General features: G+C 36.8%; 2 protein-coding genes across 3 annotated transcripts in view; both read right to left on the reverse strand.

The window, feature by feature from the left end:
- Nucleotides 1–5,347, reverse strand: part of LOC110443850 (ATP-binding cassette sub-family A member 3-like) — a 30,551-nt gene extending 25,204 nt beyond the window's left edge. The window contains exon 1 of the mRNA XM_021488278.1: nucleotides 4,769–5,347. Coding sequence (XP_021343953.1) covers nucleotides 4,769–5,078 — 310 coding nt within the window. The 5' untranslated portion in view covers nucleotides 5,079–5,347. The remainder of the gene's footprint in view (nucleotides 1–4,768) is intronic.
- Nucleotides 5,348–15,912: 10,565 nt separating this feature from the next.
- On the reverse strand, nucleotides 15,913–19,166 carry LOC110443915. Of its 2 annotated transcripts, none has more exons than XM_021488377.1 (3): nucleotides 19,080–19,166; nucleotides 17,802–18,106; nucleotides 15,913–17,263 (listed from the first exon to the last, which is right to left on the reverse strand). In XM_021488377.1, the coding sequence occupies exons 2-3, from the start codon at nucleotides 18,100–18,102 to the stop codon at nucleotides 16,932–16,934; spliced, it is 633 nt and encodes a 210-aa protein (XP_021344052.1). In that variant the 5' UTR covers nucleotides 18,103–18,106; nucleotides 19,080–19,166; the 3' UTR covers nucleotides 15,913–16,931. The 2 variants fall into 2 exon arrangements, with proteins under 2 accessions (XP_021344052.1, XP_021344051.1); XM_021488376.1 differs by having other exon boundaries at nucleotides 15,913–17,266.
- Nucleotides 19,167–19,934: the final 768 nt, after the last annotated feature.

Consider the following 19,934-nt stretch of genomic DNA (forward strand, 5'->3'; position numbering starts at 1 on the left):
AGTCAGTGTGCTAAAATTTCTTCATTTTCCTTGTTAAGAATCAGAGGTGCTAGTTTCAAATCCTTTTTAGTCTGAAATCTGTATGCTAGATATTGAGTAAGGTGGTTTTATTGTTTTTTGTCACTTTGAATAATATTTCTGTTCATGTTAAAAACAAAATCAACTCTCTGCATAAATATATCAGGTGACCGTTAAGGCCCATGGGCCTCTTGTTTCAATTTGCTTTACATATATCGAGACATACTTAATTATGCCTTGAAAATATTTGATCTTGAACAAATGGATGTAATACTGAGATATGTTTTGAAGTTCACTTACCAACATTTTCAGGATCAAGACAGGTTGAATTACATAGCAAAATGTAGGTACAGTTGTCATTATAACTGTAAACTTACGTATCTCTTCATGTTTGTTTACCTTGTACCATATTTTAAATGCATGTAAAACATTTATCAGTATTATAATTTCCCATACCGAGACGTACCTACGAACGTCTGTAAGATATGTGATTTTAAGTACATACATGTAATGTTGAGATTCATTTTTTTGTATAGTTACAACTGTCTTTAAATTCAAAACTAGTACATTTAGTTAGTACAGAATTGTGGATACAAGCACGGATTTAGATAATCTAATTCCGTGATACAAGTATGTACAAACTACATGTAGTAATAGTTTGTACTCCTTCCCATACACATACATGTACATGTATATATCTATTTCATCTACTTATTCCTCCTGCACTCACTTATTTGATAATTACATGCATTATTCCTGCAAACCGAAAGAGGCGACTAAGTGTGGACCCCCCTGCTGTGACTGTTAAATGCACTGCAGCATTGAGAGGCGACTAATGTGGGCAGTCCGTAGGATGTTCCACGTTTTTGATATCTCGTCCCTTCTTTCTGGTGCTTATCTCTCGTTGACTCACTTTGTGATATTGCATCTTGCGCAAGAATAGGTCCTGTACATATATTTAGTAGGTAAAGAGTTTTCTAGAGGGATTCTTCTCCGATTTTGGTTATGTGTTATATACGTCTCTGGTTTATCATTAGTATCGTCATTTTCAGTTTCCAAGCGTTAATTTTTGTGTAACTCGTTGTCATTCTCATTAGTCCACAAAACGATAAACAGTTCAATACGATGTATGACCAAATAACAGGTTAGACGTGGTAGCGGATCGGAGTCGACTGCTGGTACCCCTTGCCTTTTGCGTATTACCGGCGGTCGTGATCGGTGGGCCTGAGTTAACATTTTTGGCCCGTGTTTAGCTCTTCACTTGGGGTTGGTGGGGTCCGGCCTTGTCTTGACTTTTGTCCAGGCGCTTTTTGTTGGGTACCGAGGACGGTGTCGCGACCTTGTTGTATTTACCCGTTACAACGCGTCTGTTTCCTGTGGACACTTTGATTTGACGACGCTCTTTATGTGCATCACTGTCAGGGATGAGCGCGTCTTCTAGCTGCTGGTTCGAAAGCTTATCCAAAAAACTTCGACAAAAACTTCAAATTACCCAGAATAAAGTGGTCAGATTTATTCTGAAACTTAACAACAGATCAAGAGTCACCCACCGGGAATTGGAACAAGCTAATATGTTGGATGTTGGGGGCAGGGTGAAACAGCTCCGTTTTAACCATGTCTTTAATATTCAACATAACAAATGTCCATCCTATATGGAAGAATATTTTACTAGAACAGAGAAAAAACACTTTACCAGGAACAGTGATCTGAATTTCATCATTCCTTTTAAGGTGTGGAATCGTCATCATTGTTCTATAATGCTATCAAAGATTGGAATAACTTGCCACATTCAATAAAATCTGTAGATCACAAGATGAAATTCAATAGCGAGATAAAAAAAAAAAGTACTTACAAGATTTGGCAAAAACTGATTTTGAGCAAGAATTCATCTTCTTAAGGTTATTTTTATTCTATCCTTGTGGGCGACTCTAAACTTCTTCTAATAAATATATGTATTACCTAAATTTTAACTAAAGTACTACTTTGCAATGTTTTAATTTCCAATCTCATTCAAATGAGGCTGGAATTTTGTTCCAGGTATCCTATTTTTGGTGACTACAAATTCATATGTACTTTTTAATAGTGAATTACGGAAGATTTTATCACCATCATCCTCAGTCTTTATTTTAGTAATAAGTCATTTTTATATATGTATTATACCCCAAATTGTTTTAATTTGATAGACAGATAATAGGTTGGTAGGGATTGGCCCAACCACCTGTTGTCTGTTCTACACACAGGTAACACCATATAAATGTATATGGCCTAACACCATCTTATATTGTTACAAAATATCTGCAAGAATGACATCATCTTGCATTGTGATATGTACAGTAATGTTATTTTAATATTACAAGAGGAAATAACAGCCTGCACAGCCCCACATATATATATATATATATTATTAGAGGGCAATCTTATTTTCTAATGATACGTAAAACACAACTCCATCTTATTCTGTCAAATAATCTAACATCTTATTTTGATGAAATAATATACCATCATCATATTTGACCAATTAGTACAACTTATTCTATTCATATATATATTATTACGAGAAATTATACCATCTTATATTGTCAAATTCTTAGGACCTTTTGTTGTCTAAGTTATTAAGATCTTTACGAGAGGACCCCATTGGAAATAAGCTGCCACCCAGCTTTCATGGGATATCCTAGGTTAAAGCTTAGTCATCATGCAGATACATTGTATTTATAGTGCTCCAATTTGTGATATTAACATTGATGTGATAATCTAAATACTGTGATAAATCTGTGATTATCAGCAATTGAAATCTGTGATCATATGTGATATTTATACCTGTATCATGCTTTTACCGAATAAATATTATTATTATTGTCATTATTAGTGTTTTGAGGGAGCGGGCCGTTGTCGGAGCTGTGATCAATGTCGAAGTCGTCTTCACGTGCGTTTTCGTTGGTGTTTACCTCGTCACGGTCATCGGCATTTCCAGTCATTTGTACATTAACGAAATGTGTGGCCATCTTGGAGACATTTCGAACAAGTCGAGTTGTCTGAAACTACCTGTCCATAACAGGATACCCTGGCTTTGTATCTGCCAGTTTGTACAAATTTTCGGATGTGATTTGTAAGCGTGTGTGAAAGAATCAATAAAGTTGTCAACTTAAAAACTGCCAGTAACCTGAATTCAGATCTATTTGAATCTCACCTAATTGATACCCCTGCCTGCTTATGTAGTTCTCCTGGTGAGGATTGTGATCACTTCTTCCATTGTACTCTGTATACTAATCAAAGGCAAATTCTCCTTAACTCCATTTCTACTCTTAATGACATTATTCCATTAAATACTCAGACTTTTCCTTATGGATGTCGAAGACTCGATATCAATATGAATATAAGTATCTTCGAGATGGTTCGGAGATTCGTTAAAGATACAAGACGCTTTTACTAGATTGCACTTACTTGTTTATCTTTTTTCACATGACTTTGCTGTATGGAATGATACCAGTACATAAATGTACTATGTGCTGTCCACCAGCATAATTTTAATTGCCATTTTTTGTAAAATCTAGTTTTTGTATAACCACTATGAAAAAATAAAATAAAAAATGACATGCAAATATCAATATTCATGGACATAATACACATGTTTTATCATTACTTCAATTCAATATGATGTGCTCATAGGCTTTGCCTGTTGCCCAATTCCTTTGTATCTAATATCTGAACAATAAATATTGTGAAATAAGAAAGAGAAAAACAATCAATAAAGTTTATATCATCCGTTTCACAGTTCGTGAGTTTTCCGTTGATACGGAGCTTCTCCCGGGTGATAGTATATATACCTACCGTCTCAAGACCTTTCAAAATATATGTCCGTCGTCCGCTGACAGAGTAATTGAGAATCATGACCCTGGGGTCTCACGTTTCCAAAAGTTTATTTGTGAAATATATGGTCCCAATTGCAAGCCCTTTGGAACCCGAGGGGCGGGGCATATTGACTAACTTTTCAAAAATATTCTTATCCAGATATGGTAGAATCAAATACTTTTCATAGATGGAAGTGTCTTAAGATGCTTAACCATAATTCAGCTGACTGACAGAACCACTATTTGTACATAGTACATATACTACCTAGATCTTTCACGCTGCTTTTGCATTACATGTAGTTCAAGTTAACTTTGTTACAAAATGATTTCTTATTCATTTGGCAACATCGATAACATCAGTTTTTACATAACCCAGGTGACCGTTAAGGCCCATGGGCCTCTTGATTGGCTGAGCCCAACCGCCTCGTACCCACAAACCTTCCTCATAGGAAAACAAAACACGAGTCATGTTGACGATTGTGTAACCGACGAGTTCAAAATACAGGGCACATATATAACCGGTTGTGCTCCCTCGTGCGTGGTATATTTTTCAAACGGCCATTCTGATAGTAAAGATCACTTTGAATGATAGTACAGGACAGTTGCTGACCTAAGGCGACTTCACAAAGCCCGACCAGTGATGAATCCAGACCATATTGATTAGGAATGTGTGAAAGCACGGGCGTAGATAATCTAATTCCGTGGTGAAAGCTAGTGTCTAGCTGTTTATCATAAATACATATTGTTCATGGTGATTGCAAGGACTAGAACCTGGCCCCTGTGATTTTCGTCACAACGAAGGTATCATAATATACTTCTGGACCAGACCCTAATACTCCAGTTGGGTGACAAAGGTCTGGGTGGGGTCCTTCTATAAATATAGGGGCGAGGGGTCTTACCTGTAATGTTGACGTTTTGCCCGAGAGTAACCGACAGTTCGTTCATCACATTTCTGACCGAGGTGTTGTTTGGAGAATATAAAATCCCGTTTGCGTCTATATACTTGTGTTGTGTATAATCGTCCAATTGGAAACCATCCCACCTGAAGGGTTGGGTGTGGTCGACACTGGTCACCAGGAACCGCAGCATCAGTAACAACAAGGAAAAGGCGACTGGCAACGCCACCTCGAAAACTGTAGCACAGTAATTGCGACGAGACACCGTGAAATTCTTCCATACTAACAAGAGGAATTGTCCGGCAGCCCCCATAGTTACGATCGCTGTAATGGTCCACACACGATTGTACACTTGTTATTATACTAATGTATAGTAGGTCTTCCCTGAACTATATTTAGAACAGAAAAAGCTGGTATATATAAAGCACACCCATTGGCTGCAAGAGATCGGTCATCCACACATGATCTTCAGAATCGATTTATGCAGAGTACATACTGTATATGTATTACGAAATCGATAAATTGTCTGGTGTGGTATTATCTAGTCATGACGTATAAATGTAGCGGGCATTATTGTTAGCCAAAGTCATTCCAAGGAATTATCACATTCCAATACCTCGTGAGTTCAAGGAAGCGTGACGGAGACGGGTGTCCCAGATTTGTTCACCTGTGCTGGCTGGTGCGCAGTCATGCGACTATTTGTAAAATTCCTTACGGCTGTACATATATAACATTGTTGTATCGGCAAGCCAATTAAGGCTAGCGACGTTTGTAATTTAGCGTCAAACATAACAGCAGCTGCCGCCTACAACAGTAACGAAACTTGTGCACGGAAAATGTTTAATGCATCGCTCGAACGTATTGATTGATTGATTGATAGGTTTTACGTCCGCTTCACTACCGAGTGGTTCGGTTATCCAGCAGACTAAGAACAGAAAGGAAAATGAGTAGAAGGGATAAAGTATGGAGTAGAGGAGGGGTGATAGGTTAGAGAAGGGGCCGTCTATCCTATATATATTAACTGTATAAGTCTAGTTTTTGTAAGACGGCTCCTATGCCTAATAATGCCTTAACCTAACACTCATTGTACAGCATCACCAAGTCAGGACCGGAAGTGAGGTACTGTGCCGCCTCCAGCCACACCAGCCCCTGCCTATTCTATGAATTTGGCTTGTATATAAAATTTGGAAGTCCATCTAATGTTTTAATAAAGAGACCCTATTTCTAACAGCCTAAACTTTTGGATAAAGTTTTCACTATTCTCTGTGTCGGCGTTTACGCGCCTACTCTTTTTCGAAAAACACAGAGGGATTTTTTTTTCCGTTCGAGATTGGACCGTTCTCACACGGGTCACCATTTATAGTCCCGGACATCCAACGGACTGTATATTAGTGGTTAGTGTCATGCATGTGCTGTTTTTTTTGTTGTCCGTTCCATGTACTCCTCATCATTCGTCACTGAGAATAGACCTGACTATACTTGTACCAATGTATTCTTTCTTATAAACACCTCTACTTCTCTTTCACTTATTTCTGCTCATCGTTCCGACATTTATGAATTTTAGTGAATAGTGTGATTATTAGTATGGGTAAAGATGGAAAACGGGGATGGAGGGGGGATTAGTGTTATAGTTGGGTTATAACCTGGATGGGGACTGGATAGGTTGGGGGTTGAAAGATGTGCTGGGTGTCAAAGAGATGTGCAGAAGGATTTACGGGCTTTATTAAATGCTAGTAGTATGGACCGGAGTGGTGTTGGGGATGGTTTGTGGGAGGGGGAGGGGTTGGTTGGTTGTGTGAGGATATTTAGTGGTTGTTGTGTTTACTTTTGCGTGTATTTAATCATATACACACATATATAGTATTTTATTCAATTAGACATAAGATTGCTGTGGGGTGGAAGACTCGTCCTTTTTTTTTAATACGGAACATCCCGCACGTGGTTAGAACACAAACGTTGCAGCTTTCCTACATCAACCGGAAGTGGCTTGTTTTTATGTTTATTAATAATTATGAAATATTTTTAGTTTAGAATAATTAATTTAGTTTGTTTATTATTTTGGTTGATTGGATATTGTTGTTACTACACTATTCGCTGTGTTAGATAAACAGATATTGATTATTAGTTCATTGTTCGTTTATCCCGTTATTCCTACCTAACTAATAGGTCCATATAGCACCATTGGCCTCCCTCCTTTACCTGCGCTAACCTTGTAGCGTACGTAGATACTACTTTATTTAAATAGGGACGAATCCTGAGGCTATGAATATCACTAAGACAGTAACGTAAAGCCAACGTGTAGTTGTTAGATCTAAGTTCGTGCCTAAATTTAGATATTCGCTGCTTGAAATCTTTAATATGTACATATTGTATTCTTATACTTTGCGTTAATTGCGCAGTTCTGTGTTGTACAGTAGAGAGGCTAAAGCATACAATCACTCTAAAGCAAAAGGTACTCGGACTGGCGAGGACAGTACAGTAAATTAGACTGGATCAGATCAACCATTTCCACTGTTCTTTCAGTCCTGAGTATCATGGTACTACTGTTCCTATTTGGATTAACGAGTTTTCACTGTTAAGTCCGGTTTAGCTAGGTTCCAGTGTTCATGTTCGGATTAACGAGTTTTCACTGTTTTAGTCCGGTTTAGCGAGGTTCCAGTGTTCGGATTAACGAGGTTTCACTGTTTAGTCCGGTTTAGCGAGGTTCCAGTGTTCCTGTTCGGATTATCGGGGTTTCAATGTTTAGTCCGGTTTAGCGAAGTTAAACAACTTCAAAAATATAAAGTCCTGTTCTGATTAAAGAGGTTTCACTGTTTTAGGCCGGATTAGCAAGGTTCTACGGTTCCTGTTCGGATTGACAAGAATTCACTGTTTAGGTCGGTGTAGTGAGGTTCCGATGTTCCAAGCATTCGGTATCTTATACATACACAGAGTTTGTATATGTACATTTGCGTGTGTTTTTTGTTTTGTTTTTTGGCTATGGACTTTTAAAATGAGAAATATACATGAACTAATATTGGATCATAAAAATATGAAATAATGTCAAGAACATCATTAACCAGTGTGCAAAAAAAAAGTACACTTAAAATAGAAGATTGATGAACATATTTATAAAGCTAAGCATTCTTTATGCTTATTTGGTTGTTCAAGGGAAGTGAGTCTTGTGCAATAATTAAAGGAACTTCTTATAAAGTCTTTTCCCTAACACCCAACGAAAATACATTCTATCCTGTATTACACAACATTTCATAAATACACGTCACACCCTTTGTGCTAAAGATAATCAAGTGCAATGACTCACACGACCACGCCTTTCAGAATAAATGTGGTAAGTCTAGTAAAGAGACTGGCGCTTTATAGTGTCATGGCATAATTCAACGATGAAAGATGTGCGGATTTCGGCATTATATAATCTGTTTTTGTATCTATGACAGATTATCATGTCGAGCTTAAGTGTTTGTAATTTACGTCTGTTCACATTTCTACAGTGTATCGTTAATAATAATTTTAGCAGTTTCCTAGAGAGAAGATAGAAAACTTAACATATTAACAATGAGCTAGTACGGAAATGTGTTTTCTGATACCTCAGCAAAGTGTTAAGTTAAATATCACATCCCACAAGTACGGTCAAGTGACAACGTCTTTGTGTAAATATTTACATCGTCATTGCACTTTTATGTGTAGTTGTCAGGAATTCGAAAACAAAAATATGTCGCATTAATTCGTCATTAATTCTACATTGCGTAATATAAGGGAAGTTGTAATCAACGTAAAGTATTGACTTATCAATACTTAAGGTAAACGGTACCACTTTCGAGTGATTATTTCAACTCCTCCAAGATCTGGCTTAGAGTTACTTCCCTTGGCTCATTCATTTTTTTGTTTCCAAATGCTACGATTTCAAACAGCTAAAATTCACTAAAACTCACAAGAAATGTTAATTTTATGAAATTACATCTTTTGAAAATTACAAATTATTCATACTAGTGCCAATATGTATTAATTTACTAATGAATCCCTAACGCTACTCATTCTTTTATGAATTACTACCACCGTTCCCTCTCTCACGAAAAGTAGCCAACTTTTCCTTCTCTCATTAATAGTATTCAACTTTCCCTCTCTCACGAAAACAACCAACTTTTCCCTCTCTCTAATGAATAGAAACTAATCTTTCGCTCTCTCACGAATAGTTACCAACTTTTCCCTCTCACGGATAGTAACCAATTTTTCTCTCTCTAACCAACTTTTCCCTCCCACAAATAGTATCCAACTTTTCCCTCTCTCACGAAGAATAATCCATTTTTCCCTCTCTTACAAATAGTAACCAACTTTTACCTCCTCACGAATAGAAACCAACTTGTCCCTCTCTCACAAATAGGAACCAGCTTTCCCTCTCATTAATGATATCCAACTTTTCCCTCTCTCACGAAAACAACCAACTTTTCCCTCTCACAAATAGTATCCAACTTTTCCATATCTCATGATAGTAACCAACTTTTCCCTCTCTCACAAATAGTATCCAACTTTTCCATATCTCATGATAGTAACCAACTTTTCCCTCTTTCACGAATACTAACCAACTTTTCCCTCTCTGACAAATAGTAACCCAACTTTTCCCTCTCTCACGAATAGTAACCCAACGGTTCTCTCTCTCACGAAGAGTAACCATGTTTTGCCTCTCCCGAATTTTTCTCTTGTTTTTCCTCTCTCACGAATCGTTACCTTGTGTTCCCTTTCTCACGAATCAGTACAATGCATCCGTTGACTCTATCACGATTTGTTATCATATATTTCCGCTCTCACAAATAATATCTATCCATTTCCGGTCTCACGAATAGTAAACATCTGTCTCACGAATCGCTTGTGTTGACTCTCTCACGAGTAGTTACTGGTTGTTTCGTCTTTCAAGAATAAAAAAAAAATAAAAAAAAACCCTGCTCTTCCCTCTCTCACGAATCGTTTCCTTCGTATCCTCTCTCGAGTAGCATTACCACCTCTACTCTCCTCACGAATACTTATCATATGTTACTTATCTGGAGCGTCCTCATAAACGATCACCTCCCTCCTCCTTATAAACCATAACCTCCCTCCCCTTCGCGTTCGTCAGAACTGTCACAATAACTTTCTCTCCTCAGCATCGTTTCCTTCAATCTCACGTTTCCATCTTTGAGACATTTTCAGATTATTATGAACTGCTGCCACAGGACATTAAGTTGTGCGTGCTTCAGGTCTCAGCTTATTGTAACGCAACGCAGTTTTAGCATTTTTTTTTTTATTAATTGCCATATTGCTACATTTTACGGTTACTGCTCCGCCTTTTTAACACTTTTCGAATTGATCTTAATTTTGTTGACATTTATTCATAAACAATAAACCCTGATCACCTGACAAGAAAGACTCAAATGTAACGCCACGTAACTTAACCATGTGTCAACACAAAGGATGCGTACAAAGTAACCGCGATAAAAAAAAAGCACCTTGGACTCTGATGTCACAACAACTACAAGAATGAAATAGCACATTTGGTAAAAGACGCATTTTGAAATTTTTAATAAATACGTGAAGTTTGGAAAGAGAATGTATAAAATCACATTAGATCATGTTGGCAGACTCTTTGAGGGGAAAACCTATCACGGTAAACTTGTATCACATAATGTAATATAATATAAAGCTACAATGTGATAGGTTTGAAAGAACTATTTGAGTATCACAAATAGATTAAAAACCGCCGGGATTTGCAAAGTCCTTGACATTAATAAAGATGTCGGTGTTAGAATTTGCCGGGTATCTAGATTACATGTTAGATGTCACATGTGTACTTACCGTGTGTGTGAGTATAAGTCATATAGGCATGTACTTAGTGAAAACCGTGATACATATATACTCAATGCTCATTTGTTGGTCTTTTATACCACAAAGACGCTAAAATTATTGTTCATAATGTTTAATAACAAAACAAACAAAATGTACCAAAGTTCAAATTTTGTCTTCGCGAAAAACGATATATGGTATCTCAACAATGTTTTTTTTAAAATCTTTAAGGGTTAAGGGTCATTGAAGACAGACGATGTAACAACGTTTCTGGCCATCACCAAGAAGTTGAAAATAATTTTATAGGCAGGATTGAACAGATAAAACGGTTTACAGAACAAATTGTAGTAGAATGAAATAGAACAATCCTCTTCAATTCATGGGGATATGAGGTGCAGGATTGTTTTGGGGTGCTGACTACCCGATAAACGAGTTAGACAAATTAAACGAACGCTTTGTCTATGCTGATCCGAATTATAGTCCGTTTCTTATTGTTCAGAATTTGAATGTGATAGCTATTTGTTTACAGTGCAATAAATAAAAAAGAAATGCTTCCGCTCATAACTCCCAATATGATTTCTTACAAGCCTACCGACCGGGGAAACTTTTGAGCATCCAACTTGCAATATATGTTTCACTATAGACTATGACCCGATTGATTATATTTTCTTTTAAACATTTATCCAGCGAGTAACCATATTTGCAAGGTCGCGCTTCATCCCAAAGTAAATTGGGGAAGTACTAGTCCAGCACCGATATCTATGTCGTCTGGTAAAACATCAAACGAGAAAAAGTGAAAAAGCAGAGGTCTGTCACCAACGAAAGCTTTCACAGAACGTCGAAAAGACTGACTTGGGGAATACACCGGTATATCATCATCATCATCATCATCATCATCATAAAACTACAAATCATCGAAAATATCCTCAAATTTCGCTGTCATAGTCATACCTCAACATAGCAAAACATAGGAGAGGGAGAAAGGAGGTTTAGAGTCAAACCACTGCAGATACCACACCATCCAATATATCAGCTCTACGACAATGGAAGGACGAGAACAAAATTCCTCTATCGCCGATCACTGAAAGGACACATGGTAAGACGTTCACAGACATAAGCTAGCTTGTCCGTATACGGAAAAATAGGGGACAAAAGGAGTAACAAGAAATAGAGGATATTTAAAGATACATATGTATTTCACAGTATGGCAGAATATAGCTATTCTCACAAGTGCGAAGTACGAGTGAAAATATCGGTGTATTCTGCCATACAGCGCTTGAATATATTTGATATTCAACGGGAAACCTATGTTTCTTGTAATGGTTCCAATACTCCATTTTTTCAGTCACAAAATTTAATCCTTCTCTTGTCTGTGAACATCGTACTCTGTGTAACGTGTGAAGATATAACATTTCGTATGTCTTCCATGCAGTGGAGATATAACATTTCGTATGTCTTCCATGCAGTGAAGATGTAAGACTTTTTCTATTTGGTTGACATTACCTGATACATGTATTTCACTGGTAAAAATGTACTAAAACATAATATCGTCTTATGGAATGAACGAGAAAGTCATCAGGCTGTATAATTGTCGATTTTGTGGTGGTTAAGAAGATATGTTACAACCCACCTGATGTTCTGATGGGATCACAATGCCATTTCAAGAGATTAGCTACTCCTAGTACACTTGACCTTTCAACTATATTCTAAGGATTAGAGATATCCAGATTGGCGTTGATATAATTAAGTCCCTTTTCGGCAATGAACACAGAGACCAACCTCAGCTGATGTGACCATATGTCGATTCGCCGAAGAAGCTCTTGCAACGTAGAAAACCAACAAGATGAAAACAGTTTTCCATATGTGCAAAAGTCAGAAGGAACTTGTTACTATGTATAACGGACACGTTCCAGACTTCCTCGAGTAGGCAGACTCTATCCAATAAACAAGAAGGAAAGAGAAAACGAAAGACTACCGAAGCAGTTCTCTGCAATAGTGTAAAATATGTTTGACCCACAACAGAATGTGCTCCATAGGGGTTTCACCAAGGGATTCTTCTACTTCACAGCCGCCTTATTCTGCCCCAACGATATTGAAGACATATGGTGATCGGGTGGCACAGTGCATACCGCACTCACATGTCACCCAAGACGGCCACGGTTTGACTCCCTAGTCGGACTTGGAAAGGCTTTTGGTTACCTGCTCGACCATGTGTGATTTTTCTCGGTACTCCGGTTTCCTCCAACATAAAGACCCCTTGCGCACTTCGACCCGGACCTGGACTAACGAGCCTGATTAATATAACTTGAAAAAGCTTTTGAAATAAGTAGAGTTCATATGCACAAAATAGGCATTCGGCCTACAGGACGCAAAAAGCAGTCGTTGACACTGTCAATCATAACATCTGGTTCAGCAACGGTTTACCATGCGTATCAAATGGCTTACATATTATGCATGACCTTGATGTATCTGCAAAACCCCCCATCAAGTGGGAAGGACAACATTCGACCATATACCTATCAAAGAGGGCTTAACTAATGAGATATACAGATAAATACACAAGTAATATAAACTGCCTTTCAGACCAGATTCGAACCTGGGGTCCCAGAGACAAAATTGGAACTTTCAGCTGCACAACCCCGACATGTACTGCCCCTCCCCCCTATCGCTGCTCCTATTTATTTCTGCCTTCTGCCTGTTTCACAATGCTAACATCGCTCCTTCTCTCTCGCATCATCACAACTCTCATATATATCACAACCTCACGCCCTCGTCGATTTTCCATGACGCTCCGATCCCCTTACTCTTTTCCTGACCTCTTGCAGAACCTTAATTGGCTTATTTGGAATTAGATTTCTTTTTCAGCTTATTTGTATTTTAAAAAGAAAAATATGGTTAGTATTATTAATAATGTGTCTAACAGTTGCACAATAAACATAAATTTTAAATTTATTCAGTTACCACATTTTATATATTTATTCAGATACCACATTTTATCTCATCTACATTGTAACATAGCCTATTTCTCTCTGCTCCAACCAGACGTGATTAATCGTAATAGTGTTGTCTTTGTGCTCATATAAATAATTTTGTTTTTTGACTGAATGCGTACGTCTGTATGTCCTGCAAAACCAGCAAATTGTCTGACAGGAGCTGTTGTCATATGATGAACGGCGCTTCATTCCAATAACACCTATGTACAGATGAGAACGTGGGGGGTTTCGGCGACTTTTCACATTCTGGAATCATAACTGTCACCGTTGACGATAAACGAAAACAAAATTATAGGTGTGCATGTAATGATCAGTATTAAGTTGTTCTGACAAGCTGACAATCAAATTTCTGTTTATAGGCAATACGATTACATGTCCGTTTGTGATGGAAGTCGCTATCGATGAAAACTCTTGTATTTAAAAACAAAATAGCATCGAGACACTACAGATATTTCCAAGTGAGAAATAACGGCAAACAACCACATATATACATGTGGTTATACAGTCTTTATCTAAGAAATCCCGGTTATATTTCCCCCAGAATATACAAAGATATGATAATCATATAGTAATTATAAGTAGTGTATTCAAAACGTGATTGTTATGTTTGCATATTTTGTCTTTACGCCGATTAATAAATGCCTTCCTTCTTACGAATTCATTCTAACATGCTCCCAAATACAAAAAACAAAAACAAAACAAAACCCTTATTCGGAAAACATCACAAGTGCAAAAGGTGGTTTTATTGCGGTGCACAAAGAAGGTAGGACAAACTGTCCATTAACGGTCCATATTTAAAATGCAGGAGCTTTTAAAGAGAAAAATGTTGATTGAAATAACCGAGTTTAGTTTGAAAAATGCAGTTGGCGGATCGAAAGACCATTGTCCTTCCTTATACTACAGTTGCAATGAGTGACCGTTGAATGCTATCTGCAGATCAAGCTGAAAGACTTATTGCGGTACCGATTCGACAGGCATTAGGAAAACACTTCCCCTGAAATAAGTTCATTATAGGCTTTCTACGTAAAACACCCGTTATGCTTAACAAATATAAAGCACATCTTGTTTTATCTAGTGAGTTTTGGTACGGATGACAGCGTATGATTCGAAGTTTGGTCATTTCGTAGTTTCTCTTTTGTTTTCTACTAATTGAAGTCATCAGTTTTGTCAATATTGCATATTTATAGGAAAAATAAGATGTCGATAAGTTTAGATAACTTGAACTGTGCCTTAGGTACAGTAGCAGTGAACAGTAGCGTCAGTGGTTATGCGTGAGATTTTTGTACAATGAATAACCCTGTTATGTTACAAGTATCACAATGTAAAAACAAAAATCAGCAGTAAAATTATCATTTACACGATTTAAGTGACTATGTGGGTTTCATAATTTTTCCAGAAAAAAAAGTTGGATTAGGTTTCAGAGTACAGTTTTAGCCATTTGGAAACAAAACAAAAGTTAGATTTTCATGTAGTTTATTTTTACATGTATACTCAGTACATGCGTAAATATTGTGAAAAATCCATCGCATTGACCTATGCTAAAACGAGAGTATTTCTGTTATTGAGTAGGTAATATTTAAATTAGAACAGGTTTTAAGAAAAAATATCTATCCTCCGGGTCAAATTTTAAGTTAAAAATATTTTTTTATAGCATGTTTTGGCGTTTTTTGATGTGGTAACCATGGTCCGAAAACTTGGGAAAAAACTTCTTTAAAAACATCCTTTTTCTCAAAACGTATTTATAATGAAATGAATATATATATATATTTATAAATTTCATTATTAATACAATATATATATATACATGTATCCACTGTCCATGTGTATTCAGACATGCCCTTTATTTTTAGGGTCAGACCAGTTCTACAGTGCACTGCTACCTAAGCATTTGTTATTTAGGTAGGAATCGAAATCTCAACAAAATTTTCGAGATCTCGGTCACACAGTTTATTTAAACCTTCCTCAAAATTCCCGGGGTTACGCTCACTTACGTTCTCCGATCCCCAGAATATGAAAAAACCGAAGGCACGAAGGAAGCTATTTGATGAATTTCAAGTGTAAAAAAATGACCTATCGCTAGGCTGATACCTGTCCTCACAGATATGTTACAGAGTTGCGAAGCCCCACTTCAAAGCTGACCAATTTTACCGTAACACTGCTGCGCTATTACTTTGATCGCATAATCAAACTAAACAACTTGAATCATCAAGGAAACGAAATGATTGACATTCCACAAGTTTGCACATTTGTTTCAAGCGAGAATAACCTTGTTAATAGGCGAATAGCAATAAAACGATTTTGATCAATTTTATAAATCCACGAAGAGAACAACAACACTTCATAAGCAAAAGAAACAACGCATGCATTTCAACCAGGAAAATACATCAACTAGTTCGGTTCACAATGTGAATACTAGGTAACGCACATGTATATGAAAGATTGTTTAATGAGACTTAACGTAATTTCTCTTTTTTACATAAAATAGTATTTATCAAACAAGCCATATGTAGGTAGCGTTAACCTTTTATTCCTGAGAATAATATGGTACCTTAGAATATAAAAAATCCCCAGAAAGAGGCTGCAGTCACCCTTAATTCCACCCCTGATAAGTCATATTCAAAGACCCTAATTAAAGATCGGAATTAATATATATAATGCTCCAGAGCGAGGTTAACGAAGTCAAAGATAAACCTTTCGTCTTCCCAAAACTAGTACAGCAGATCTATAAAATATCTCTTTAGCAATGTAACTGATTGCTATGAAATGGCACATTATCTTGAGTTCATTTACATACCTAGGTCATACGTACTTAATTTTTCTTTCACAAGCTGTGGCGAGGCATATCAGCCTCAAATCAAGATAAATGTTGCTATGTGAAACCACTAAAATCGCCATAAAATTCCCTGGTCATACATTTAGCAGTTAATAAAAAAACAACACAAAAGGCCAAGTAACCTAAATTGGTAAATGAACTTTAGAGGATGTCCCATTTCATAACATATTCCATGATGTTATGAATGCACTAGACATGTTATAAACTATATATTATTTTCTCTCCAACAATAGCCCGGTTGACTTTTTTGTCACATATACCCATGCATGAAATCGAGTAATACGACATAAAACCAACAAATCGAAGGCCTTGTTACAAAAACAAATGTGTCATCAACACAGCTAGTTTTTTGTGTTACACACACAAACTTTTATATAAAAAGATTATATTGTCGTTCACATTGATACATTTTGCCTGTGTATTGCCTTTTCCACTTCTCATTTACAAGGAGTAATCCATAATATAAAAAAAGGTATTACAAACACCAGGGAGCCTAGAGTCTCTGTCTTTGTCGTATTTGTCTCGCTTCCTATGTTTCTTTTAATATGAGCTTTTCTACTTTTTCTGTGTCAATGGTGACACCAATGTCTAGCGATTGGTTAAACTGATCCATAAGCAAACCCAGGGTAGCATCCTTTCCCGATTTTACCCGCCAATGCAACAGAATTTTCATCATCTGAGTACCACTATCATGACAATCCATATCTATGTGATCTACATCGAGTTCAGGAATTCCTAAACACGTGGTCCACTGAATCTTGTCCTTTGGAGAGACGGTGGCGGAAAAGTTCATCAACTGTTTATCAGTCAAGCGTAGGTGGCGTTTGTGTTCCGGCACGTGTATACTTGGTGTGGCTGCTTCTGCTGCAAAAGAACGTGTTACATATTTATCAGTTTAATAATAATAAAGTAATAATATACAACATTTATATAGCGCCCTAAATAATTTGTAAAACTAGTCTAAAGCGCTTTACAGCATAAGGATAATAGTATTAGTTATGCTTGTTAATCCCTTTGTTTTGAAATAATAAAATATCTTGAAATGAAATCTTTATCACTTTGCATATTTTAAACAATTATGAAATGCTCTTCAGGTTGAATGAATCAGGGCAAGCATATATGATAATAATAATAATAATTCGAGGTTCTTATATACCGCTTTATCACAGCCTAGTTCGTAGGTCGTCTCAAAGCGGTTCACAAATTATTATCCGTGGTTATAGGGCCTTTGCAACCAGCCAATATCTTTCTCAACTCCCTGGGGAGCATACAGCCGGCGTTGCCATTTCGGCGCTCACAGCTAGCATTCTACAATTCTAGCACTGCTCAGCAACGTCCTCATGTACAGCTGAGTAGACTGAAACAAGCGGAGTAAAGTGTCTTGCTCAAACACACTCACCTTTCCCTGCCTTGTCCTCTGGTGGTAGGCCACTTTCAAGTTTGTCGATAATATTTGTATAATGTCTTTCTTTCAGGAGCTCAATTAGCACTTCATATGATCCATCTTTAGATTTCATTAGACATTCGAGACATTTTCTGTTTTTATCACGAATTCTCTTGACTTGATCGATCTCTTGTTTAGTCTCTAGAGTCAATCCTTTTCCTACTAAATGAGTTATAAAATCTGAAACGTCGAAGTTTCCAACGATATACTCCATGTGTGCTTCTATTTTAGCCACATCTTTACCATCCATTGGCATGACTCTAAAACAGAAATATATCATTTTCAGACAACATAATGAATCGGCAGTGAATGTTAAAACGTGTGCACGTTTGTTTCGCCATTGGATATTGCGGCTTCAATCTAACCGGCCCATTTCCTTGTGGTAGAATGGTTAAATCTTACATTTTAATAGTCACATTGTCGAATGAATTATCACTTTTACACAAAATGTTAGTACTGACTGCATGGCATATCTTATATATTTCGTTATATACTGAAGAAAACATATCAAATATATCCATATACCCTGAAGCCTGTTGTCTAAACTTTTTGACATTGAACAACTTATTGCCAAAATCTTTTTTAATTAGCTTTAGGATAGCGCGTGGCTTTTTCTTATGTTGAAATAAACCGAAAGAACCCGCTGCTTATGAGTTTTGCAATGTACTACATATTAAGCTTACATTTTATACAGATCCGTTTCTCGTTACAACGCGATCCGTGACCGTATACGTACAAAGTGGGTCATATCAACCATGACATAATTACATGCAAGGCAATTAAAAAATGCATATATGTTCTAGCTTGTTTGACGATCACGAGTGCGCACATCTGGTTCAGATCACTCCTTGATCCCGTAGGACTATACATAGGTTATGCTATCCATTCTTTGGTATTATCACTTTCACTTTGTTCTTCGTCCTTGCATAGTACATGTATCTACAGTGTTGATGTCCCTGTTCCTGTTCAACCAAGTACATCAACACGTAGCTACAGAGAAATTGAGCTGTGGTACAATTTAAACATGGGATAGATTGTTTGTTAATTTTGTACAAAAATGAAGTTATCGGGAATGAAAACACGGCTTCTATATAGTCTGTCTCGAACCGGGCCAATCCACAGTCTAGTGATCAGTGTTCTGATAGTTAAGCCAACATGGTGTACTTTAAAGTATATAAGTGATATTTACCATATAACCATAACGACGATTATGAAAACTATATATAAACTTACCCCAATTTTTAAAGTAAGTCCACTTGTCCAGTATACAACCCGGTAGTTTATATCTTAGTTCCTGCTCTTTCGAATGACATGCGCAATGGTAACATTAGCCTTACTCAAGTCCTCAATCACATAATATTAACGAGTAAAAGATAAAAAAAAAATCGTAACCTCTTTGCGGGCGTACGGAAAACTAACAGCTTTTTTTTATTAATACATCTGTAAAACAACATATGGCTAAATCCATTGATGAATTAAACTTCAGGTTCAGAAAGGTCTAACAATCGATAGTGTACGTGGAATCATTCTTTGAATGGGTGACCACGACCCACTTATTTTTTTATTTTTTTTTCAGGTTGATTGTCTATGCCCTTGAAACAGTATTTTACAACCGTGAAATGCGCAACTGAACCTATTCAAATACACAAAATGACCTGTATTAAACAACGTGTTTTATGCAGAATATCTACTTTTGATATTCGTCATCGAGAATGATTTTCATTTGCTCTCAATATCAATACAGAATGCTCCTAAATGTCTAAAGAAATGTTGGCATTATAGAGTTGTTTTGGTGATTTACATTATGAATGTCATTAATATAAATCTGACAGAGGAGTTTTCTTCAATAGGAATATGTGTTAGTTTCAAGTTATTTCCATTGAACAAGGTGGTTGATGCACAGGCATATTAACACATCATTGCCTAGCATACTGGTGAAACAGTAGGTGTTTGGTCAACAAACTTACTTTGACAACACCATCACAGAATGACTGACAACTAAAGTGTTAAGATGAATTCGAAACGAATACATTGTTTGACTTATTGTGTTTGTATTTTTTTCAGAAACTTGAAACTTCTACAGCAGAA

This window comes from Mizuhopecten yessoensis, unplaced genomic scaffold (genome assembly GCF_002113885.1).
Source record: "Mizuhopecten yessoensis strain PY_sf001 unplaced genomic scaffold, ASM211388v2 scaffold716361, whole genome shotgun sequence".
Classification (NCBI taxonomy): domain Eukaryota; kingdom Metazoa; phylum Mollusca; class Bivalvia; order Pectinida; family Pectinidae; genus Mizuhopecten; species Mizuhopecten yessoensis.